Raw genomic sequence first — 26,831 nt, forward strand, 5'->3', positions numbered from 1 at the left:
GCTGTAGTAACAGCCTAATGTTTCTCATATATAAATATGCAGCTTTACACGTAGGTGATTTTGAATTCATGTTTCATGTTGATATAAAATGGTTACATACTGTTAAAACGTGTCGTGGTATTGATATTTTTGTAAGACTCTATAGAACTGTGGTAAAGTGCAACAAATGCCCGGCGAATATCGAACCTAAAACTAACTTTACGGCGCAGCATACGCGATGAGTTCTCCTTAAACTCTTCCCAGAGCTGAGGTTGTGGCTTTGCTTTCTATATGAATCTTCTGTTGCACTTCTCCGTGTGTGTGTGTGACAGTTTGTCTTGCCTCGTCTCACGTGAACGTGGTTTGTTATCAGGGCAATTTCACTGCACGGGAAACCGAAAGTGTTTCACTTCATGCTTTTACTTTCACTTTGAAAGCGCACTCACATGTCTGAATACATGCAATTATTCCACTGTGAGTTCATCGAAAATTTCATTTTTTTTAATGACCTTAGCACAAGTTTATAGAAATATTGGTGTGTTACAGCAGAACTGCTGTTTGGAAATGTGGCTGAAGTTGTACAGATGATTTGATGGTGTTATTGTTTTAGATTGATGGAAGACAGGTCGAGGCACATGCGACTGAGAGAATGGCTCATTGCGCAGATAGACAGCGGAAAATACCCGGGACTGAGCTGGGAAAACGAGGAGAAGAGCATGTTCAGGATCCCCTGGAAACACGCCGCCAAACAGGACTACCGACAGAACCAGGACGCGGCGCTCTTCAAGGTAAACACACCACAACGAGATTACGTCATTTCATTCATTATTTCATTTATATCAGCATGTAGCTTTTCATTTGTGTCATTCTTTCATTTAATACATTTTCCCTTGAAAAAAAGTACACAATTTGCAAAAATAAACAATACAGATTAAACACTGTACGTCTCAGGCATGGGCCATGTACAAGGGTAAATTTCAAGAGGGCAGGGACAAAGCTGACCCCTCTACGTGGAAGACACGCCTGCGCTGCGCCCTCAACAAGAGCACAGACTTCCAGGAGGACCAGGAGCGCAGTCAGCTGGATATCTCTGAGCCCTACAAGGTCTACCGGATCCTGGAAGACACGGGACGACTGACAGGTATTATAAAGATCTGCACTTGTGTTCCTCAAACCTCAGTCGCCCAACCCCCAAATCTCACTTCCTCTTCCTTCCATGTTTGATTTTGTGAAATGTGAGGACATTCCATAGGCGTAATGGTTTTTATACCGTACAAACCGTATTTTCTATCCCCTTACACTGCCCCTAAACCTACCCATCACACACACACACACACACACACGCACACAAACCCTACCCCTAAACCTACCCATCACTCACACACACACACACACACACACACACACACACACACACACACACACACACACACACACACACACACACACACACACACACACACACACACACACACACACACATGTTTGTTTTTGTGAAATGTGAGGACATTCCATAGGCGTAATGGTTTTTATACCGTACAAACCGTATTTTCTATCCCCTTACACTGCCCCTGTCCCTAAACCTAACCCTCACAGGAGACTGTGCAGTTCACTTTCTGTGAAAAAAAACTCATCCTGTATGATTTATAAGCATTTTGAAAAGTGAGGACATGGGGAACGTCCTCATATTTCACCCTCTTTTTGTAATACCCATGTCATTATACACATTTGTGTCCTGATATTTCACAAAAACATGCCCCCACACACACACACACACACACACACACACACACACACACACACACACACACACACACACACACACACACACACACACACACACACACACTCAATCATATTCAAAAGAAGTGTAAGCCACTCCTTCTGTCCTCCAGAATCTGCTGAGAATCCAGAGATGTCACATGACAGCGACTGCAGCGAAGCCTTGAGAGAGACACATGTGCCCATGCAGGTACTGCTCAATGAGAACGCCTGTGGAAATCCCCACACTGGCTGTAAACCTGGATTAAACGTCTCTGCCTCCTGCTGGACAGATTCCAGAGTTACATGAAAATAACAGTCTATTTTCACATCCAGGTGGACGGTCCAGTCGGCGACTCAAACAAATGTGCTGGATGGAGTGGTCAGTGTTTAAGTTTCAGGAAAAAATCACTTAACGATAAACTGTTTCATTTTCACTTACATTGTTTGTGTGTGTGTGCAGTGAATGGCAGGTCGTATGCGTGTCCCAGTACAGGCACTAATGCCTGTGTTAACCCCAATCTTCAACCTGTCCCCATATATCCATCTCACACCCCCATATCTGGTGAGAGAATTTATCCGCAAGCTCAAAGTTTCTTTAGTTTATTAATGCCGAGTTCAGACTACACAATATCAGCCTGATTTTGTTGCGGTCCGTTTGACGTAGGGTGTTGTGGTGATTCGTAAACATCAATGGCCGTCGGGAATCGATGGTTTCATCTCGTATAGCGTGTCATAGTGTACGATAACCGACGATGGTATTGCTCGTGGAATTATGTTTCTTTATTTAGAAGCCAAAACAGACAAAAAATATTGTGTAGTCTGAACGCAGCATAAGAACTAACTTGAAATCTGGTGTCACTAGCCAAGTTTCCATCCACTTTTTCCTCTGTTATGTTATTGACAAAGTAAATATGCGCTAAAAAAAGTTTTTTTTGCATCCAATTTACCGATAAAATAATGAGTGCATGATGAGTTTTGTTGTCGCAAAAAAAATCTGCCCTTGAGTCGTTTCCACACATAATTTCATGTATATCACAAATTATATCGTATCTTTCACATCCCAGATATTTGAAACGTGCCGAGAGTAACGAGACCATTGAAATTTGCCAGTTTACTGTTTTCATGAATAATAGACCTATTACTAAATGATGAAATATTAATCAGAAGATGACGGTGAAGTGGGCTTGTCTGACAGGACTGATGAACGGCCTTTATGCGACAAAGCCCATGGACACAGGGCAGGGAGCGTATTACAGAAACTTTCTATCTTAGGTCTTAACTCAAGATAATTTAGGATTTTTCACAATTTCGTATTACAGAAGCAAATCTTAACTTGATTTAGGATTCTTATCCTATCTTACAAAATCTCATCTTATCTGTAGTTTGGAAATCTTAAACCGCTCCATCGAGTTCGGTAATCAACTGTCAGGTCTGTTACCAAGCAACCAACAACCGCAAACTGCTTCTGAGGTAAAGCTAAAATCAAAATGGCGTGCTTTTAATTTCAGTTCGGCAGAGATTGAAATTTGAACATTTGCGGCAGAGATTGATGGCTCAGTTGAAAAGTTAAAGCCTGTATTATAAATCACCTTTTTCAACAAAAAAAAGAGAGAAAAACTGTAAGGCGTTAGTCACTTGAAGAACGACCGGTAATGCTCCGTGACGGCTCATTGGCCTCTGCAATGTTGGTCGCAATTCGTCAACTAACTGCAGAATCATGTGTCGTGGAAGTCTGTAATTATTTACAAGTATTTTATCATCAAAGCACGGCTCATCCTCTGGGTCCTCCAAAAGTCTCTCCAACATCAAACGTTGCTGCTCTCCGTATAATTAATAAATGTAACGCTCTCTCGAAAAAGGCTTTTGTATTGTGATTTTTACCATTGGATTTCAAAAAGGTTTGAAGTGAGGACACCAGTGGGGTTACTGTAATACGCCCCCAGGACCACAAAACCAGTCATAAGGGTAAATTTTTTTAAATTTACATTTATACATCATCTGATGTGTGGTTCGTTAGGATAGGGCAATATTTGAAAATCTGGAATCTGAGGGTGCAAAAAAATCTTAATATTGAGAAAATCTCCTTTAAAGTTGTCTTAATGAAGACTACTAATAATACATTTCTGATATATTTACGGTATGAAATTAAAAAAACATCTTCATGGAACATGATATTAATATCCTAATGATTTTTGGCATAAAAGAAAAATGGATCATTTTGACCCATTCAATGTATTGTTGGCCACAAATATACCCGTCAGACGCATGACTGGTTTTGTGCTCTATTACAGAATTTGTATTCTATTCTATTCTAAGCTCTATTCTATTACAGAAACTTTCCATCTTAGGTCTTAACTTAAGATATGATAAGTTCATTTAGGATTTTTCACAATTTCGTATTACAGAAGCAAATCTTAACTTGATTTAGGATTCTTAGCTATCTTACAAAATCTCATCTTATCTGTAGTTTGGAAATCTTAAACCGCTCCATCGAGTTCGGTAATCAACTGTCAGGTCTGTTACCAAGCAACCAACAACCGCAAACTGCTTCTGAGGTAAAGCTAAAATTAAAATGGAGAAACAGCGGCGTGCTTTTAATTCCAGTGCGGCAGAAATTGAAGCTCCGTTGAAAAGTTAAATCCTGTTTTATAAATCGCCTTTTGCAAAAAAAAGAGTATAAGGCGTTATTCACTTGAAGAATGAACAGGCATAAAGTTGGTTTTGATGTTATTAGACATTTGATATGCGCAAATTTAGGGAGCGTCTCTAAAGTTACATACGACATTGGTACACATTTCTAACTTCAATCGCATTTGAACAGAATGACTTACTTTATCAAAACCATGGGCGTCGGAAGCAAAAAAAATGTTGGTGGGTCCTCAGAATTTTTTACTGGAGTAGATGCCAATTACATTAAGTACAAATATACCGCTTTGCTTGCTAAACGTATAGTTCGGAAAGACAAAATTACAGAAATCGCCTTATCATTGAGAGCGACAGTAGTGTAGGGGTGAGATGCACGGCATCTAGTTTTGACACAAATCGACCCGCGGTTCGAGACCGCCTTTCGCCGAACTCAATCTTCTCCGTTTTCCCATCACATATCAAATCGGAAAGGCATTTATTTTCAATAAAAATTAAGAAAATATTAGAAAAGTGGAAATAAAGCGTCTAACGTTTTTAATAATAAGTGTTTATCGATTAGGGATAGGTAAACAGACATGTGCTGAATGTTAGAGATGATAAAAGTGAGTGGGTCCAATATCATTGATCGTAAAAAGTGGGTACTTTTTCACACACATACAATGGTTCCGACGCCCATGATCAAAACCAACTGTAAAGTCTTCATCTAGGTGTTTGATGCACACATTTTACATTCATTTACATTTTATTATTCCGTTCAAAGTTTATTGTAGTTAGAAATGTGTAGGTACCAATGTCGTATGTGCTTTAGAGACGGTCCTTACATTTGCAAATATTGAACGTCCAGCGTCAAACCAACTTTACGCCAGTGAATGACCGGTAATGCTCCGTGACGGCTCATTGGCCTCTGTAATGTTGCTCGCAATTCGTCAACTAACTGCAGAATCATGTGTCGTGGGAGTCTGTAATTATTTACAAGCATTTTATCATCAAAGCACAGCACATCCTCTGGGTCCTCCAAAAGTAATAAATGTAACGCTCTCTCGAAAAAGGCTTTTGTACTGTGATTTTTACCATTGGATTTCAAAAAGGTTTGAAGTGAGGACACCAGTGGGGTTTTCCTAAAGTTAAGACAGCTTTTAGGATTTTTTGTCGAGTTAGGATGCTTCTGTAATACCCGACCATTTCCTATCCATAGTTAAGATACGATTAAGCACTTAAGAAATGTCGTTCTGTAATAGCCTTTGTCCTGAATGCGGTCCTAACTGAAATTGCCATGGTTACCAAACAGATAAGATAGGAATCAAAAGTTAAGATGTTTCTGTAATACGCCCCCAGGGTCACATTTGTCAAAGATTAGTACAGTAAAATGTTCGGTCATATAGCAACAATCTTTACCGTAAGCCTTGAACATGCAGCCAGTCGCGGTTTGATATGCATGTCAGATCATTCAAACCAAAGACAGTTATTTGTTCTGGTTTCAGAGTTCAATAACACCCAATCGCTGCTCTTTCTTTTCCCTCCGAGTCAGATGCAGCTGTAACCAGGGGCGGACTTACCAATAGGCAAAGGTAGGCGACCGCCTGGGGCCCTCCTGAAGCCAAGGGCCCCCTAAAATGCTTTTAATATACGATACGCGTTCAGCGTAGATGCACAAGCGGTTGCTGTGGTGTTCATTATCATGACAACCGGCTTTGCGTCCGCGTTGAACGTGCATCTTGTGGAAAGTGTAGGGCCTTATGATTTCCGCGATTCCGAAAAGTACAGGAAAAAAAAGCGTTATGAATCAGTGAGTTGATTCAGCAGTTTGAATCGCCAAATTTCAGCAGTTTGACACGCGATCCGAATCTTGATTCGACTCACTGATTCATAACGCTTCGAAGCTTCATGAGGCCGTGTTTTGAAATCGTCATCACTATATAAGTCGTTATTTAGGGTTTTTTTGCGCACAAAAACTATTCTCGCCGATTCATAAAGTTATTGTAGAGCCACTGTAGTGAGATGGACTTTGTAACTTTAGTCTTTAGTGTCTTTTAAGGGTCTTGAGAGTGAACCGTGCATTGAGCCAATGGAGGCCTTTCAGAGCATCAGATTTACACTAAAATATCTTCATTTGTGTCTGAAGATGAACGGAGGTCTGACGGGTGTCCAACCACATGAGGGTGAGGAATTAATGACAGAATTTACATTTTTGGGTGAACTAACCCTTTAACAAGTGTCATGTTTTTTTTTAACTTCATTATAAAGACTATTTAGATCGATACTTGATTAAGCAATATTCAGAAACGGGTGCATTTAGCTATTATTTTTCTGATTAACTTTTATTAGATTGTAAAAAAAAAAACAGACAAAATCACATCATCAAGTTTGCTGATGATACCAGTTTTGGGCCTCATCAGCACAATGAGTCAGCGTATAGGGAGGAGGGGTACCAGCTCGCAGTATGAGACAACAATCTATCTCTTAATGTTGATAAGACTAAAGACATTATGGATGACTTCAGGAGAACTCAAGCGGACCACTCACCACTACACATCAATGGAACACATGTGCAAAGAGTCAAAAGCTCCAAGTTTCTTGGTGTGCATATGACAGAGGACCTCTGCTGGTCTCTTAAAGGGTTAGTTCACCCAAAAATGTAAATTCTGTCATTAATTCCTCACCCTCATGTGGTTGGACACCCGTCAGACCTCCGTTCATCTTCAGACACAAATGAAGATATTTTAGTGTAAATCTGATGCTCTGAAAGGCCTCCATTGGCTCAATGCACGGTTCACTCTCAAGACCCTTAAAAGACACTAAAGACGTCGTTACAAAGTCCATCTCACTACAGTGACTCTACAATAACTTTATGAATCATGTAAAATAATTAATAAAATAATTTAATATACAATGAATATGAAATGATTTAATGTGCCTTTGAACTTCAGAGAAACGGTGCTTTAAAGCTACACTGTGTAACTTTTTTAGTTTATTCTTAGCTAAAAACACTTAGTTCTTTCAAAAATATATGTGCTCATTAATGCATATTTACTTCTTTCAAGTAATAAAGTATTCTGGTAAGTTTATAATATGCCATTGTAAACACATACGGGTGAGGGTTTGAATGCGGGTCGCCATGTTGCTCCTCCATCTTGAAAGTACATTAGCCAAAGAGGGACATTCCCGTAAATTCAAGCTTCGCCTTTGGCGTTTTAACACTCGATGGCACCGTGTCCAATGTGGACGAGGTCGAGCTGGAATTCATGTTAATCTTGGACTAAATCGGCCACCGTAAGAGTTAAAACGAAATCGGAATTGAGAGGAGCAGAAACTAATATTCACTGGATGGTCATATACAAGTTCACCACTAGATGGGGGAAAATAACACAGTGTAGCTTTAACGGGAGCAACGCCACGGACGCCGTATAGGCTAATTCTGTCATGTGATGCCACATTTACTTGCATTAAAGTTCTTTTTCTCAACAAAAACTAGTTTTTCGTGACATTTGAAGTATCGACCAAAAATGTATACGCTAAAGGTAAACGGAAAAAGATTGTGTCGACATTTGCAAACAAATATCAATAATTGGCATTTCCATCAGATATATCGGTAGACATTTTGATGCGCTAAATGCGCTAAAGTCCTTGGATGGAAACCTGGCTATTGTGATTGTGAATATTTAATCACTCATTGAGAGACAAACCATAGACTATGCTGAAAGTTATATACCATTTCAGTCAATGTTGATGTACAGTGAAGTATTTGGACACATGTCAGATGTAATCATAAGTCGCGTGTGTGTGTGTGTGTGTTTGTAGACTGCCGTCTGGAGGTGCGTTTGTTCTATCATGGTAACCAGGTGCAGAAACTGGTAACTGCGTCTCCAGACGGCTGCTTCATTCTGCAAGGCTGTGCTCCGGTAGGAAACGAGCGCATCTATGGGCCTTGTGAAGCCGAGAAGGTCTTCTTCCCCCGTCCGGACATCATCCACCTGCCCCCGGGCATCACTGACGCCATGAGCCGTCTCCTGCCCCACCTGGAGAAAGGTGTGCTGGTGTGGGTGGCTCCAGACGGCGTGTTCATCAAACGCTTCTGCCAGGGCCGCGTGTACTGGGACGGCCCATTGGCAGAGCACAGACACAAACCAAACAAACTAGAGAGAGAGAGGACCCGCAAACTCCTGGATGTGACCATCTTCATACAAGGTGAAGAAGAGGGAGGACTTAAACCAGTCCTTTTGATAGGCTTTCTTCATCATGTCCTCACACTGATTCCTGTTTTCTTGGCAGAGCTACAAAACCACCAGCAGGGCACTGGTCCCGAGCCCCGATACACAGTAGACCTGTGCTTCGGAGAGGAGTTCCCTGACCCCAGCCAACCAAAGACTAAGAAGCTCATCACTGCACAAGTGAGTATTCAGCGGCATTATTCCTGAAGTGTCGACTTTTGTGTTTTTGCACTCAGCAGTTAGAGATAGAGACAGAGCGACACGCGTCATAATCTGAAGACCACGCCCACCGGGGGGGAAAACAATCAAACCGTCTCCATTGACTTTGCATTGCGTGAAGCGGCCTTTTTGTCATTTCGGACTTATAACAAAAAACTAAACAATGTATAAAAGCTGATATGTGACAAGGTGTACAGCAAACAAGCTAAACAAAACCTAGAAGCAAAAACCCAGACGTTTTTATAAGCTGTTGACCCAAATAACAAGCGTTTAAGGACAAAAAAGTGGATTCAGGGCATTGAGACAGAGCGTGACGGCTCATATTACACTGAGAACTACGGCGACTAGAGGATAACGTAATCAGCGACAGGAAATATCATATATAAAACGGACATTTGGATATTTGACTTAACAGTGACCGAATGTTTACTGCACACATAGACATATTGAGGCATACTGAGTGTCAGGATCCCAAAATTGACCCATTCTTCAGCTGAAGCTTCACTTCGTATTGCCTGTATCCACTTTTATCTTCTTAAACGCTCGGTTTTTTGGGGGTCGACAGCTTATAAAAACTTATTTCTGTGTTTTTTAGCTTGTTTATTTCTGTGTAAACCTTGTCACATATCAGATTTTAGACATTGTTCTGTTTTTTGTTATAAGTCCGAAATGACAATGAGGCAGCCTCACACAATGCAAAGTCAATGGAGAGCGTTGGATTGTTCCCCCCCCCCCCGGTGTGGGCGTGGCCTAAATACGAGCACAAACCAACACAAACACACTATTGGGTGAAATGGTCACTAAGGACTTTGTTGTAGCGCAACACAATTTAACCCTCATCCCTCACTTCCTTCCCAAATCCTTCCCTCGTGGGTCAAAATGACCCGAAGCCCCACAATTATACTTAATTTTTTTTGTCAAGAAAGATCATTTCATTTTGTTATGATAATATTTTTAATGCATTTTTTTTATATAGATTTTTTTATCACTCATTTTTATCCATGTTAATTATACTAAATGTTATCAATAAATAATAAATAAATAATTATTTAAGCACATTCTTCACATTCTTTCAACTTAAATTCAAAATAACTCCTGATTTCATGCATAACTCTTTTAATTCAGCTCAGAATATCTCACATTGGGTGTCTTTGCCGACCTCTTGTGGAGAAATAATAATATAAGATGATATTTCATGACTCTTGATACCTTATAGCTCTATATAGAGCGGATGAGCTGTTCCGCTGGGTCCTAAAGTCATTTATTTTCAGGATGCCTTCAGACACACATGTAGACATTACAAAATCTTTGCGTACTAATGAATTCCTCATATTTCATTCATTCCTAACAGAGTCAAATTGACCGACGAGGGAAGGATTTGTTACTTTTTAAAATTTCAACCAATTTCAATCCAGTCATTTATTTGCATGTGTGTGTGCATTCTAGGGATGAAACGGTATGGAAATTTCACATCACGATTATTGTGACCCAAATGATCACGGTTATCAATATTATCACGGTTTTCTTCAAATGAGATGAAAGTGTTCAAAAAGAACAGATGCACACACTTAAAACATTTCAACAAGTTTTATATTTGAAAATCAACAAACAACAAATAAATCAAGCAGCTCTATGCACTTTTTTAAGCTAGATTCTATTCTGTGGGATTTCCTTCCTTATAATGGCCGTCATCAATAGCAACGCATAAATAATAATAATTTGGTGTAAATATAATTCTTAATATTGTCTCTGATGAGAATATTGCTTGACAATATATTTACAGTGTTCTATCAGCTATGACACATTTAAATCTAGCATATTTTGTCTAAGAGCCCAAACAGTATCCTAGTGAAGTAATACATATCCATATTTTCAAATTATTTGACAGTTTATTTTATTAAATATCAAAAATCCAAAAGGTGTGCATCATACCTGACACCTAGATGAACACTTTACAGTCAGATTGATGACTAAGTAATTCTCTTCAAACGCTACTGAAGTTAGAAACGTGTATACCAGTGTATGTAACTTTAGAGACGGTCCCTAAATTCGTGAATCTCGAACGTCAAGCCAACTTTATGGCAGTCATATCAGATGCGCTGTGGTTCTGCTGTGTTTGTTTGAAACTATTTTCGCTGCTGAAATAGAACAAAAACAGTCAATCACTGTATGATGAATGCGTACATCGCACGTTCATCTCCGCTTTGAGCGCAGATTTCAGTGAGAGCGCGCTCTGAACAAACCTCCGGCTAATCTGAACGCCTCTGATTATTAGACATCGCATTCATTAACTCAATAGAAACACGTGTGATGTGTTATAATGCGCAAACCGTATAACAGGTGGCTTTTGAGAAGACTATAATAAGTTCAACTGCCAAAGTGCGTTAGTATGAGTGACTATGTAACACGCCACAGCCGAAATAACGCAAGTTACACCCGCAAATGGCGAGCCCTGATTATTATCCCTTAAATGTCACCCTTGTCTTGTCTGAACTTGCTCGTTCGTCTTTGGCTCAAGCTTCTCGTTATTATTTCCTAGACGTAGTTTTGGTATTGAGGTCAAAGTCCACTTGCCTTGCGTTCGCAGATTTGAGGTGTTTCCCTCGATTTACAGAGACTTTCTTCTGGCATGTTCTGCAGACAGGGTGACCATCTTCGATTAAGTTTCCCTCAGGACTTTTGTAAAAGCCTAAATATTTCCAAAATATCTCCCGGCACTGTCACTGCCTTCTGCCATTTATTCTCATTCAAAAAACAGCGTCAGACGGATGCTGGTTGGACAGGATTTACCGCGAGTTTTCAAAATCGGTTTTAATGATAATTAAATTTAAACGATATTACTAACCGTCGGTACATTTTATCGCGGTTTATCGTGAAACTGGTAATCGTTTCATCCCTAGTGAATTCGTTGTTCAAGTTCGACAAAAGTCCTAGGGTATTGGATTACTCATTTGAACACTCAATACATTTTTTTTCTTGGGTCAAATTTACCCAACGGAAGAAATACTTCAAGATGACATTGAGGTACCTTACAGAGCTAGTTCACCCAAGAATGAAAATAGTGTCATCATTTACTCACCCTTATATCTGTTTGCTAGTTATTTTCTATGGTTTCTGATTGGATTTCGTTCACCTGTTGTCCATTTAATCATCTTGTTATCTCTGTGTATTTATACCCTTGGTTTCCTCTCTTCATTTTTCCGTGTCGTCTTTGTGTTATGTGGTTGTGTTACACTTTATTCCTGGTTCATGTGCCCGCCGTCTCCTAACTCGGACCTGAAATAGATAAATATTAAGCCTACTCTTTAAATCAAAGAAAAGAAACAATATAGGAGAATGGTTAGTGTGCGCAAACAGCAGGAAACTATATTCGTGCAGTGAGTGCATGTCAGAAAATCAATTCCGTTTTAAAGCTTATAACATTCTAACGTGGTTCATTGTTATGGGAAGAAGGAGGAACACTCAACAAACTTTAACACAAATACAAATTAACTTAAAGTAAAAGTGTGCACACACAAACCAAAACGTAAACAAAACACAATGTAAAATCCAGGCATGGTCCTCTCTCCTCCTTCACTGTTGTCGCTCCTCATTTTATGCGTCCGAGCTCCTCCGTGAGACACGAGGCCAGTAAACGCATATAAACATAACATATAACGCGCACATCAACCCGATCCCTTTATATAGCGATCATGAATTCATTCAGATTGAAACAAAAGGTGTCGAAGGCAAAAGTCTGAATCGGATTGGCTGACTTCTACAGGTTTCCAGGAGCCTACATAGTGTGCATCATTCAAACAGTGGTCCCTAATGTTAACTTAGGTGCATTATCAGATTCAGTGGTATAGCACTCGTCCTGCCCCCTGTCTCCTCCACTTGGTCACACGATGTGCAAGGGTTCAAGTGATAAAAGCAGTTAACTAGCGGATGAAAACATCCCATCAAACTGTTCAAAGCAGAGTTTTTCTCTGTTCACAAGCAGTCCCTTGAGGGAAAAAAGAAACCATAGAAAGGTAACAGCTCACCAGCGGCTCCCCGTATCCACACACACTCAACCACGAGAAAAAGCCATTGCCTGACTAACCAGTGTGAGATGGGCTGGTGAGGTATCTAAACCAGTGTGAGATGGGCTGGTGAGGTCTCTAAACCAGTGTGAGATGGGCTGGTGAGGTATCTAAACCAGTGTGAGATGGGCTGGTGAGGTATCTAAACCAGTGTGAGATGGGCTGGTGAGGTATCTAAACCAGTGTGAGATGGGCTGGTGAGGTCTCTAAACCAGTGTGAGATGGGCTGGTGAGGTATCTAAACCAGTGTGAGATGGGCTGGTGAGGTATCTAAACCAGTGTGAGATGGGCTGGTGAGGTATCTAAACCAGTGTGAGATGGGCTGGTGAGGTATCTAAACCAGTGTGAGATGGGCTGGTGAGGTATCTAAACCAGTGTGAGATGGGCTGGTGAGGGATGGGCTGGTGAGGTCTCTAAACCAGTGTGAGATGGGCTGGTGAGGTATCTAAACCAGTGTGAGATGGGCTGGTGAGGTATCTAAACCAGTGTGAGATGGGCTGGTGAGGTATCTAAACCAGTGTGAGATGGGCTGGTGAGGTATCTAAACCAGTGTGAGATGGGCTGGTGAGGTATCTAAACCAGTGTGAGATGGGCTGGTGAGGTATCTAAACCAGTGTGAGATGGGCTGGTGAGGTATCTAAACCAGTGTGAGATGGGATGGTGAGGTATCTAAACCAGTGTGAGATGGGCTGGTGAGGTATCTAAACCAGTGTGAGATGGGCTGGTGAGGTATCTAAACCAGTGTGAGATGGGCTGGTGAGGTATCTAAACCAGTGTGAGATGGGCTGGTGAGGTATCTAAACCAGTGTGAGATGGGCTGGTGAGGTATCTAAACCAGTGTGAGATGGGCTGGTGAGGTATCTAAACCAGTGTGAGATGGGCTGGTGAGGTATCTAAGGCCCTGTTCACACCTGCTATTAAGATCGATTGGATCACAAGTAGACGAAGGAGACACATTCCACTTTCAACCACTTCTGTCCTGATTTCTTTGAGGGGAGGGTCTATGGGCGGGTAAATGTATGGGTTTTTTCCGATCTTTCGGTCTAATGAACAAAATAAGCTTCAGCAATTTCCATATGAACGTGATCGGAGACGATGGAAAAACACCCGGAGATCTTCAGCTTTAGTTTCTGCTCTGACACACACAAGACCAGCCAAACGCTGTGAGTGTGTGTTAGAAATCAGGAATATAGACAGAACATTGAGCTTGGTTCATTTTTGATCTTTAAACCCAATTTGTGTCTCCAGCCAATTCCAGTCTTGCTAGTGCGCTTCCCATAATGTTTACGTGTTAGGTCAGTAGGCGGAGAGGAGCGGGTCACATTCGATCACAATCCGGCCCAATGTGTTTCCCATTACCTCTGGAAGTGTTCAAAAGTGGACAAGCTCAGAGCGTTTTAGACCCCGTTTACACCTGTATTTAGCATCGTCCACTTGTGATACAATCGACCAAAACGCATCTTAATACCAGGTGTAAACAAGGCATTCACGTTCCCATTGTGCATTGCCTCAAGAAACTGCAAATCGCCAAACTTCCAATTCTTTATTCTGTTAAAATATGAAGCCGCCACCTTTGACAACTATATAATATAAAACTGTATTTGAATGTATTTTTGCAGATTTCAAAAGTCATCTCCATAGTAACATATGCAGAGACTTGTGGGTACTGTAGTACTAAGTGCCATTAGACAGATCCCCCCCGAAAATGTTTGTATTACCTTAGAATGAGGCATTTCTATCTCCATGTACCGCGGCTCCCCTTACAGTGAAGTCGCCATTTTGCGCCGCCATGTTTCTACAGTAGCCCTAAAGCAGGGTTCCTCAAACTCGGTCCTGGAGGGCCACTGTCCTGCAGAGTTTAGCTCCAACCCTGATCAAACACACCAGAGCAAGTTAATCAAGGTACTCAGGATCACTAGGAAATCACAGGAAGGTGTGTTTGATCAGGGTTGGAGCTAAACTCTGCAGGACAGCGGCCCTCCAGGATCGAGTTTGAGGAACCCTGCCCTAAAGGGACAAACTGCTCTACAGAGGGCTAGCTACTCTCTGCTGTCTCAGACGACCACATCTTTGTCCTGTGTGGGCCACCGTAGCTTCTCTGTGTGTTTCGAAAGGGAGGGGTGTGCGGTGGGTGATTGCAATTCACGACCTCACCACTAGATGCAGTTCAAATTCACACACTGCACCTTTAAATATTTGGAAGTGAGGGGAAAAGATATGGACACCATTTTTCCATCACTTGATTTACATAATTTCAAAACAATTGCACAATTTTCTTACAGATATGACTTTCTACAGTCTTATAGTGACTGAACATAATCATAAGTGCTTATTATCAAAACTTAAAACGGTAACACTTTATTTTAAGGGTCCAGAATAATGCATTAGTTAAGCATTAATTAAGGGTTAACTTGTTCACAACTAAGCATTAGTTAAGCACGAACACACTAGTAATTAATGATTAACTTCACATTTTAAGGGTCCGTAATTATGCATTAGTTAAACTAGTAATTAATGATTTGCTTGTTCACAATTATGCATTAGTTAAGCATGGACACAATAGTTATTAATGATTAACTTAACATTACAGTAAGGGCATATTAGACATTATTTACAACTTAATAAGCCATATATTATTTTTATATTATATGTCTGTATTTTCTGTTAAGTTAACTGAACAATAAGCTAGTAATTATGTTTAATTACTGCTGATTTTGCCGTTATAAATAGCTAAAATAGTGTAATAAAGACAATTTGACCCCCTATTCTGAAGTGAAAGTTTTATTCTCATTAATTATTGCACTTATTGAATGATATTTAAGTTTATTAACCAGAATAAGCCAATAATTAAGCCTAACTACCATTAATACAGTGCTAATAAAGGCAATTTGACCCCTTATTCTAAAGTGAAAGTTTAATCCTCGTTAATTATGGCACTTATTCAGTGATATTTAAGTTTATTGACCAGAATAAGCAGCTTTTACGGACACAAAACATACTTTTGTTGTATATTTGGATAAATGGTTTAAGGTAAGGTTAACATTGAAACAAACGTATTATGTATTACAGAAAAAAACCCCGAAAAATATATTTTATATCATGAAAAAAGATGTACAATTCCCCTTTTACCATTTTATAGATACATGTTATATCCCTAAACCCAAACATAACAAACAGAGAATAAAAAGTGACAATACAACTTAATGAGCAGAAATGTTTTGGAAAGTTTAAAATTTAGTAACAATATAGCATTACAATTATATGTTGAGCCACTAATCTCACTCAAACCTCTAAACCTACATATAAACATTTCTTAAAAGTATGTAACTTAACGTTATGGTGAACTTATGAAGAAAAAACATAACAAAAGTGTAATCACAATAATTTATTTATTGTGAAAATGTCAAAAGCGGTACCAATAGTAGTCCAAATAAACGATGTGTTGCAGTCGGAGTCCTCTCTGGCGATATAGATAATTTAAGTTATTTAATTTAAGCTTGACTCCACTATTTGAAGGCTTGTGCGTTTCTCATTCAAACACTAAAACACGGCATGTGGCAATCTGTGACGAAGCAGGCGAGAGCCAATGAGCGTTTGATATCACTGCCGTAAAGCGAGTTTTTTGAATTCATAACGTGCGCAGGATTTGTTTACGGTCGCTGTTGAACATGAAGAAGAAGATCGCTGGATAAAGAAGATCATCATATGTATTCTAAAGATGTGGATTACAGCAAACAAATTAAATTGGTGTATTTTGTGAATTTATGTTGCGTTTTGGTGTACTTTCTAGTCATTGTGTCTACGGCAAACACAATATGTATTACATGATAAACTATGGTTAAATGATTACAGAAATGTTATTCATTTTAGAGTTTTAAAGTGAAGTTTTGTTTAACGTAATCCTTTGAACCAAGTTTGCAGCAGAAGTCACAAACAGCGAAATGTTTAGTGATGATAACTCAATAAGTGCCATAATTAATGAGGATTAAACTTTCACTTTAGAATAGGGGGTCAAATTGCCTTTATTAGTACTGTATTAATGGTAGTTAGGCTTAATTATTGGCTTATTCTGGTTAATAAACTTAAATATCATTCAATAAGTGCAATAATTAATGAGAATAAAACTTTCACTTCAGAATAGGGGCTCAAATTGTCTTTATTACACTATTTTAGCTATTTATAACGGCAAAATCAGCAGTAATTAAACATAATTACTAGCTTATTGTTCAGTTAACTTAACAGAAAATACAGACATATAATTACACAGAAAAATAATACATGGCTTATTAAGTTGTAAATAATGTCTAATATGCCCTTACTGTAATGTTAAGTTAATCATTAATAACTATTATGTCCATGCTTAACTAATGCATAATTGTGAACAAGCAAATCATTAATTACTAGTTTAACTAATGCATAATTACGGACCCTTAAAATGTAAAGTTAATCATTAATTACTAGTGTGTTCGTGCTTAACTAATGCTTAGTTGTGAACAAGTTAACCCTTAATTAATGCTTAACTAATGCATTATTCTGGACCCTTAAAATAAAGTGTTACCCTTAAAAAACTTAATTACAGGAAATGTTCTCATTATTATGAAGTCAGTATTATGAGATACAAAGGTAAACTGTAATTATATGTATGTTCTTATTCTTCGTTTTTAAAAACACAATATAAAGTGTCCTGATATTGAAGTTTATCCCCTCCTTAAATCTAGATTATTTTTGCTGTTGTTGTTGTTTCAGTGTAAATCACACACTCATGTGCTTTCTGTAAACGCAGCAGTTCTTTGACTACCAGTAGAGGGCATTGTGGAATAATAATCATTGAGGTCATGAATATTCTGTCTCTTTCTCTGTGTGTAGGTGATTCCTCTGTTTGCTGTAGAGTGTCTCCGCAGGCATAATGCACCTAATAATGTGGAGATGAAGCCATCACCCCCGCACAGGAAAACCAATGATTAGACACAGCTCAACCAGAGCAGCACACGCTTCAACATCCCTCTGCTGGATTTCTACAAATAATAACATTATTATTAATAATAATGATAATAATAATTATAACATTCATATTTCTGTAACTAACTGCAGTAGAATTAAATATATGTTCAATTTTTTCCCCTTTCATTATGATGCTTTATATCTTTATAATCTTTATTTTTTTAATAATTATGATGGACTGATGGAATTAGATTATGATTTCTTTATTTTTTTGTAAAATTATGTTCATAAAAAATTTAAATAAAGAGTTTTGTCTTCTGTATCATTTCACGTTTTTCTTCTGAAATAACCACTCACATATAAGCAATATTTACTGTGCAGTCTGACCCTTCAAACCCGTCAGAGAAAGAAAAAATTAAAAGTTTCGGACCCACTTTATATTAGGTGGCCTTAACTACTATGTACTAACATTTTAATTAATCATTTGATACAATGCACTTATTGTGTACATACATGTTTTTACATTGTACTTACATTTAAAAAAATATCTGTAATGTCATGTCTGTAATTAATTTCTGTAGTTACATTTATAATTACACTGTTGACACTTCCCTTACACCTAACCCTACCCTTAAACTGACCCATACCACCACACCTGTCCCTAACCCTACCCTTAAACTGACCCACACCACCACACCTGTCCCTAACCCTACCCTTAAACTGACCCACACCACCACACCTGTCCCTAACCCTACCCTTAAACTGACCCACACCACCACACCTGTCCCTAACTCTACCCTTAAACTGAACCACACCACCACACCTGTCCCTAACTCTACCCTTAAACTGACCCACACCACCACACCTGTCCCTAACTCTACCCTTAAACTGACCCATACCACCACACCTGTCCCTAACCCTACCCTTAAACTGACCCATACCACCACACCTGTCCCTAACCCTACCCTTAAACTGACCCACACCACCACACCTGTCCCTAACCCTACCCTTAAACTGACCCACACCACCACACCTGTCCCTAACCCTACCCTTAAACTGACCCACACCACCACACCTGTCCCTAACCCTACCCTTAAACTGACCCACACCACCACACCTGTCCCTAACCCTACCCTTAAACTGACCCACACCACCACACCTGTCCCTAACCCTACCCTTAAACTGACCCACACCACCACACCTGTCCCTAACCCTACCCTTAAACTTACCCATACCACCACACCTGTCCCTAACTCTACCCTTAAACTTACCCATACCACCACACCTGTCCCTAACTCTACCCTTAAACTTACCCATACCACCACACCTGTTCCTAACCCTACCCTTAAACTTACCCTCACCACCACACCTGTCCCTAACCCTACCCTTAAACTGACCCACACCACCACACCTGTCCCTAACTCTACCCTTAAACTGACCCACACCACCACACCTGTCCCTAACCCTACCCTTAAACTTACCCTCACCACCACACCTGTCCCTAACCCTACCCTTAAACTGACCCACACCACCACACCTGTCCCTAACTCTACCCTTAAACTGACCCACACCACCACACCTGTCCCTAACCCTACCCTTAAACTGACCCATACCACCACACCTGTCCCTAACCCTACCCTTAAACTGACCCACACCACCACACCTGTCCCTAACCCTACCCTTAAACTGACCCACACCACCACACCTGTCCCTAACCCTACCCTTAAACTGACCCATACCACCACACCTGTTCCTAACCCTACCCTTAAACTTACCCTCACCACCACACCTGTCCCTAACCCTACCCTTAAACTTACCCATACCACCACACCTGTCCCTAACTCTACCCTTAAACTTACCCACACCACCACACCTGTCCCTAACCCTACCCTTAAACTGACCCACACCACCACACCTGTCCCTAACCCTACCCTTAAACTGACCCACACCACCACACCTGTCCCTAACCCTACCCTTAAACTGACCCACACCACCACACCTGTCCCTAACCCTACCCTTAAACTTACCCATACCACCACACCTGTCCCTAACCCTACCCTTAAACTGACCCATACCACCACACCTGTCCCTAACCCTACCCTTAAACTGACCCACACCACCACACCTGTCCCTAACCCTACCCTTAAACTTACCCATACCACCACACCTGTCCCTAACTCTACCCTTAAACTTACCCACACCACCACACCTGTCCCTAACCCTACCCTTAAACTTACCCATACCACCACACCTGTCCCTAACTCTACCCTTAAACTTACCCACACCACCACACCTGTTCCTAACCCTACCCTTAAACTTACCCTCACCACCACACCTGTTCCTAACCCTACCCTTAAACTGACCCACACCACCACACCTGTCCCTAACCCTAGCCTTAAACTTACCCATACCACCACACCTGTCCCTAACTCTACCCATAAACTGACCCACACCACCACACCTGTCCCTAACTCTACCCTTAAACTTACCCATACCACCACACCTGTTCCTAACCCTACCCTTAAACTTACCCTCACCACCACACCTGTCCCTAACCCTACCCTTAAACTAACCCACACCACCACACCTGTCCCTAACCCTACCCTTAAACTGACCCATACCACCACACCTGTCCCTAACCCTACCCTTAAACTGACCCATACCACCACACCTGTCCCTAACCCTACCCTTAAACTGACCCACACCACCACACCTGTCCCTAACCCTACCCTTAAACTGACCCACACCACCACACCTGTCCCTAACCCTACCCTTAAACTTACCCATACCACCACACCTGTCCCTAACCCTACCCTTAAACTGACCCACACCACCACACCTGTCCCTAACCCTACCCTTAAACTGACCCACACCACCACACCTGTTCCTAACCCTACCCTTAAACTTACCCTCACCACCACACCTGTCCCTAACCCTACCCTTAAACTTACCCATACCACCACACCTGTCCCTAACTCTACCCTTAAACTTACCCATACCACCACACCTGTTCCTAACCCTACCCTTAAACTTACCCTCACCACCACACCTGTCCCTAACCCTACCCTTAAACTGACCCACACCACCACACCTGTCCCTAACCCTAGCCTTAAACTTACCCATACCACCACACCTGTCCCTAACTCTACCCATAAACTGACCCACACCACCACACCTGTCCCTAACTCTACCCTTAAACTTACCCATACCACCACACCTGTCCCTAACCCTACCCTTAAACTGACCCATACCACGACACCTGTCCCTAACCCTACCCTTAAACTTACCCATACCACCACACCTGTCCCTAACCCTACCCTTAAACTGACCCATACCATGACACCTGTCCCTAACCCTACCCTTAAACTTACCCATACCACGACACCTGTCCCTAACCCTACCCTTAAACTTACCCATACCACCACACCTGTCCCTAACCCTACCCTTAAACTGACCCACACCACCACACCTGTCCCTAACCCTACCCTTAAACTGACCCACACCACCACACCTGTCCCTAACTCTACCCTTAAACTGACCCACACCACCACACCTGTCCCTAACTCTACCCTTAAACTGACCCACACCACCAAACCTGTCCCTAACCCTACCCTTAAACTGACCCACACCACCACACCTGTCCCTAACCCTACCCTTAAACTTACCCATACCACCACACATGTCCCTAACTCTACCCATAAACTGACCCACACCACCACACCTGTCCCTAACTCTACCCTTAAACTTACCCATACCACCACACCTGTCCCTAACCCTACCCTTAAACTAACCCACACCACCACACCTGTCACTAACCCTACCCTTAAACTGACCCATACCACGACACCTGTCCCTAACCCTACCCTTAAACTTACCCATACCACCACACCTGTCCCTAACCCTACCCTTAAACTGACCCATACCATGACACCTGTCCCTAACCCTACCCTTAAACTTACCCATACCACCACACCTGTCCCTAACCCTACCCTTAAACTTACCCATACCACCACACCTGTCCCTAACCCTACCCTTAAACTGACCCATACCACCACACCTGTCCCTAACCCTACCCTTAAACTGACCCACACCACCACACCTGTCCCTAACCCTACCCTTAAACTTACCCATACCACCACACCTGTCCCTAACTCTACCCTTAAACTGACCCACACCACCACACCTGTCCCTAACCCTACCCTTAAACTGACCCACACCACCACACCTGTCCCTAACTCTACCCTTAAACTGACCCACACCACCACACCTGTCCCTAACCCTACCCTTAAACTTACCCACACCACCACACCTGTCCCTAACCCTACCCTTAAACTGACCCACACCACCACACCTGTCCCTAACCCTACCCTTAAACTTACCCATACCACCACACCTGTCCCTAACTCTACCCTTAAACTGACCCACACCACCACACCTGTCCCTAACCCTACCCTTAAACTTACCCACACCACCACACCTGTCCCTAACCCTACCCTTAAACTTACCCATACCACCACACCTGTCCCTAACCCTACCCTTAAACTGACCCACACCACCACACCTGTCCCTAACCCTACCCTTAAACTTACCCACACCACCACACCTGTCCCTAACCCTACCCTTAAACTTACCCATACCACCACACCTGTCCCTAACCCTACCCTTAAACTTACCCACACCACCACACCTGTCCCTAACCCTACCCTTAAACTGACCCACACCACCACACCTGTCCCTAACTCTACCCTTAAACTGACCCACACCACCACACCTGTCCCTAACCCTACCCTTAAACTTACCCACACCACCACACCTGTCCCTAACCCTACCCTTAAACTTACCCATACCACCACACCTGTCCCTAACCCTACCCTTAAACTGACCCACACCACCACACCTGTCCCTAACCCTACCCTTAAACTTACCCACACCACCACACCTGTCCCTAACCCTACCCTTAAACTTACCCATACCACCACACCTGTCCCTAACCCTACCCTTAAACTTACCCACACCACCACACCTGTCCCTAACTCTACCCTTAAACTGACCCACACCACCACACCTGTCCCTAACCCTACCCTTAAACTGACCCATATCACCACACCTGTCCCTAACTCTACCCTTAAACTGACCCACACCACCACACCTGTCACTAACTCTACCCTTAAACTGACCTACACCACCACACCTGTCCCTAACCCTACCCTTAAACTGACCCACACCACCACACCTGTCCCTACCCCTACCCTTAAACTGACCCACACCACCACACCTGTCACTAACCCTACCCTTAAACTGACCCACACCACACCTGTCCCTAACCCTACCCTTAAACTTACCCATACCACCACACCTGTCCCTAACCCTACCCTTAAACTGACCCATACCACCACACCTGTCCCTAACCCTACCCTTAAACTGACCCACACCACCACACCTGTCCCTAACCCTACCCTTAAACTTACCCATACCACCACACCTGTCCCTAACCCTACCCTTAAACTGACCCATACCACCACACCTGTCCCTAACCCTACCCTTAAACTGACCCACACCACCACACCTGTCCCTAACCCTACCCTTAAACTTACCCATACCACCAGACCTGTCCCTAACTCTACCCTTAAACTGACCCACACCACCACACCTGTCCCTAACCCTACCCTTAAACTGACCCACACCACCACACCTGTCCCTAACTCTACCCTTAAACTGACCCACACCACCACACCTGTCCCTAACCCTACCCTTAAACTTACCCACACCACCACACCTGTCCCTAACCCTACCCTTAAACTGACCCACACCACCACACCTGTCCCTAACCCTACCCTTAAACTTACCCATACCACCACACCTGTCCCTAACTCTACCCTTAAACTGACCCACACCACCACACCTGTCCCTAACCCTACCCTTAAACTTACCCACACCACCACACCTGTCCCTAACCCTACCCTTAAACTGACCCACACCACCACACCTGTCCCTAACCCTACCCTTAAACTTACCCATACCACCACACCTGTCCCTAACCCTACCCTTAAACTGACCCATACCACCACACCTGTCCCTAACCCTACCCTTAAACTGACCCACACCACCACACCTGTCCCTAACCCTACCCTTAAACTTACCCATACCACCACACCTGTCCCTAACTCTACCCTTAAACTGACCCACACCACCACACCTGTCCTTAACCCTACCCTTAAACTGACCCACACCACCACACCTGTCCCTAACTCTACCCTTAAACTGACCCACACCACCACACCTGTCCCTAACCCTACCCTTAAACTTACCCACACCACCACACCTGTCCCTAACCCTACCCTTAAACTGACCCACACCACCACACCTGTCCCTAACCCTACCCTTAAACTTACCCATACCACCACACCTGTCCCTAACTCTACCCTTAAACTGACCCACACCACCACACCTGTCCCTAACCCTACCCTTAAACTGACCCACACCACCACACCTGTCCCTAACTCTACCCTTAAACTGACCCACACCACCACACCTGTCCCTAACCCTACCCTTAAACTTACCCACACCACCACACCTGTCCCTAACCCTACCCTTAAACTTACCCATACCACCACACCTGTCCCTAACCCTACCCTTAAACTTACCCACACCACCACACCTGTCCCTAACCCTACCCTTAAACTTACCCATACCACCACACCTGTCCCTAACCCTACCCTTAAACTTACCCACACCACCACACCTGTCCCTAACCCTACCCTTAAACTTACCCACACCACCACACCTGTCCCTAACCCTACCCTTAAACTGACCCACACCACCACACCTGTCCCTAACTCTACCCTTAAACTTACCCATACCACCACACCTGTCCCTAACCCTACCCTTAAACTGACCCACACCACCACACCTGTCCCTAACTCTACCCTTAAACTTACCCATACCACCACACTTGTCCCTAACCCTACCCTTAAACTGACCCACACCACCACACCTGTCCCTAACTCTACTCTTATACTGACCCACACCACCACACCTGTCCCTAACCCTACCCTTAAACTTACCCACACCACCACACCTGTCCCTAACCCTACCCTTAAACTTACCCATACCACCACACCTGTCCCTAACTCTACCCTTAAACTTACCCATACCACCACACCTGTCCCTAACCCTACCCTTAAACTTACCCACACGACCACACCTGTCCCCAACCCTACCCTTAAACTTACCCATACCACCACACCTGTCCCTAACCCTACCCTTAAACTGACCCACACCACCACACCTGTCCCTAACTCTACCCTTAAACTTACCCATACCACCACACCTGTCCCTAACCCTACCCTTAAACTGACCCATACCACCACACCTGTCCCTAACTCTACCCTTAAACTGACCCACACCACCACACCTGTCCCTAACTCTACCCTTATCCCACCTCAATATCAGCAAAGGTGTTTTGCAATACAATTTGAACACCGTAAGTACATTGTACTTATTTTTTTATGTAAGGCCACCTAATATAAAGTGGGGCCAAAGTGTCAATCCCTTTCAATCTAATTTAAAGTACCTCTATTATACTTTTTCCAATATTCTCTTTCATGCAGTGTGTAATATAGCTATCTGTGAATGTAAAATGTGTGCAAAAGTTTTAAAGCTCAAAGTGCACAACAAATAAAGTTGTAATGTAATCTGGACGTACTACATCCGCCATGTAGTCATCATCATGTGACCTACCATCATTTGCGTCGCTTCACTGTCATTCACAAATCCTCTCCCGTGGCCTCATGGGATAGTAAAGTGCCCATCATATGCACACTTCAGAAGTAGTAGGTCATCTGGGGACTTCTTCCCTACTCTTTTGTGAGTGCTGTGAATTCAGACACTTCTTTTGTCACGTATTGTTTTCCGCCTACTCTATAGTAGGGAAGTGTGTGGTTTCAGATGCAGCTTGAATCTTCAAAAGAATTGTTTTCAGACTCTTTGAGAAATGAGGTAATATGCAATGTATATGATTTAACGTGGTTTTTTTTTTTATCCTTGGATGCATATAAACCTACTGTAGGAGACTACAAAATTAAATTAGGAACCTTTAAATAAGATAATGGAGGAACTTTAAACATTTAATAAAGTTCTATTAATAACGCTTCCAATCAGCTTATCATTGCAATACAGTCCGTTGAGTTTGAAGCCCAAAAAAGTACATCCATCCATTATAAACGTGCTCCGCATGGCTCTGGGGGTTAATAAAGGCCTTCTGAGGTGAATCGATTGGGTTTTGAAAGAAAAATAGCCATATTTAAAACTTTATAAAGTAAAATATCCACCTTCTGCATTCAACTTACAGATAAAGCGTAACTGGCGTGACATATCACTAGAGCGTAGCGTAAGTGTTTTGAACTGCGAGAGGCGTAAATACGTTGTATTTAATAATTATTAAGTTTTATATGTGAATATTTGTCTGACACAAACCCATGGATTCACCTCAGAAGGCCTTTATTAACCCCCATAACCGTGTGGAGTACGTTTATAATGGATGGATGTGCTTTTTTGAGCTTCAAACTCAATAGACCCATTCTATCCCATTATAAAACTTGGAAGAGCCAGGATATTTATTAATATAACTGATTGTGTTTGTCTGAAAGAAGAAAGTCATATACACCTAGGATGACTTGAGGGGAGTAAATCATGGGGTCATTTTAAACTTACCCACACCACCACACCTGTCCCTAACCCTACCCTTAAACTGACCCACACCACCACACCTGTCCCTAACTCTACCCTTAAACTGACCCACACCACCACACCTGTCCCTAACTCTACCCTTAAACTGACCCACACCACCACACCTGTCCCTAACCCTACCCTTAAACTGACCCACACCACCACACCTGTCCCTAACCCTACCCTTAAACTGACCCACACCACCACACCTGTCCCTAACCCTACCCTTAAACTGACCCGCACCACCACACCTGTCCCTAACTCTACCCTTAAACTGACCCAC

The 26,831-nt window shown here is 42.3% G+C and overlaps 1 protein-coding gene across 1 annotated transcript; it reads left to right on the top strand.

Moving 5' to 3' along the window:
* The first annotated feature begins 405 nt into the window (after positions 1 to 405).
* On the top strand, positions 406 to 18,141 carry irf10 (interferon regulatory factor 10). Its single transcript, XM_079801796.1, has 9 exons — positions 406 to 453; positions 590 to 767; positions 931 to 1,120; positions 1,875 to 1,951; positions 2,077 to 2,122; positions 2,204 to 2,305; positions 8,188 to 8,574; positions 8,659 to 8,777; positions 17,747 to 18,141. The coding sequence occupies exons 2-9, from the start codon at positions 594 to 596 to the stop codon at positions 17,843 to 17,845; spliced, it is 1,194 nt and encodes a 397-aa protein (XP_079657922.1). The 5' UTR covers positions 406 to 453; positions 590 to 593; the 3' UTR covers positions 17,846 to 18,141.
* The last annotated feature ends 8,690 nt before the right edge of the window (positions 18,142 to 26,831 follow it).

This window comes from Gobio gobio (assembly GCF_949357685.1).
Source record: "Gobio gobio genome assembly, chromosome: 21".
NCBI lineage: Eukaryota > Metazoa > Chordata > Actinopteri > Cypriniformes > Gobionidae > Gobio > Gobio gobio.

Excerpts from the sequence above, each read along its gene's own strand:
- irf10 (XM_079801796.1), top strand. The coding sequence starts at position 594 with ATGGAAGACAGGTCGAGGCACATGCGACTGAGAGAATGGCTCATTGCG. Across the intron at positions 1,121-1,874 it reads AGACACGGGACGACTGACAG|AATCTGCTGAGAATCCAGAG; the intron begins GTATTATAAAGA and ends TCTGTCCTCCAG. Across the intron at positions 8,575-8,658 it reads TGTGACCATCTTCATACAAG|AGCTACAAAACCACCAGCAG; the intron begins GTGAAGAAGAGG and ends TTTTCTTGGCAG.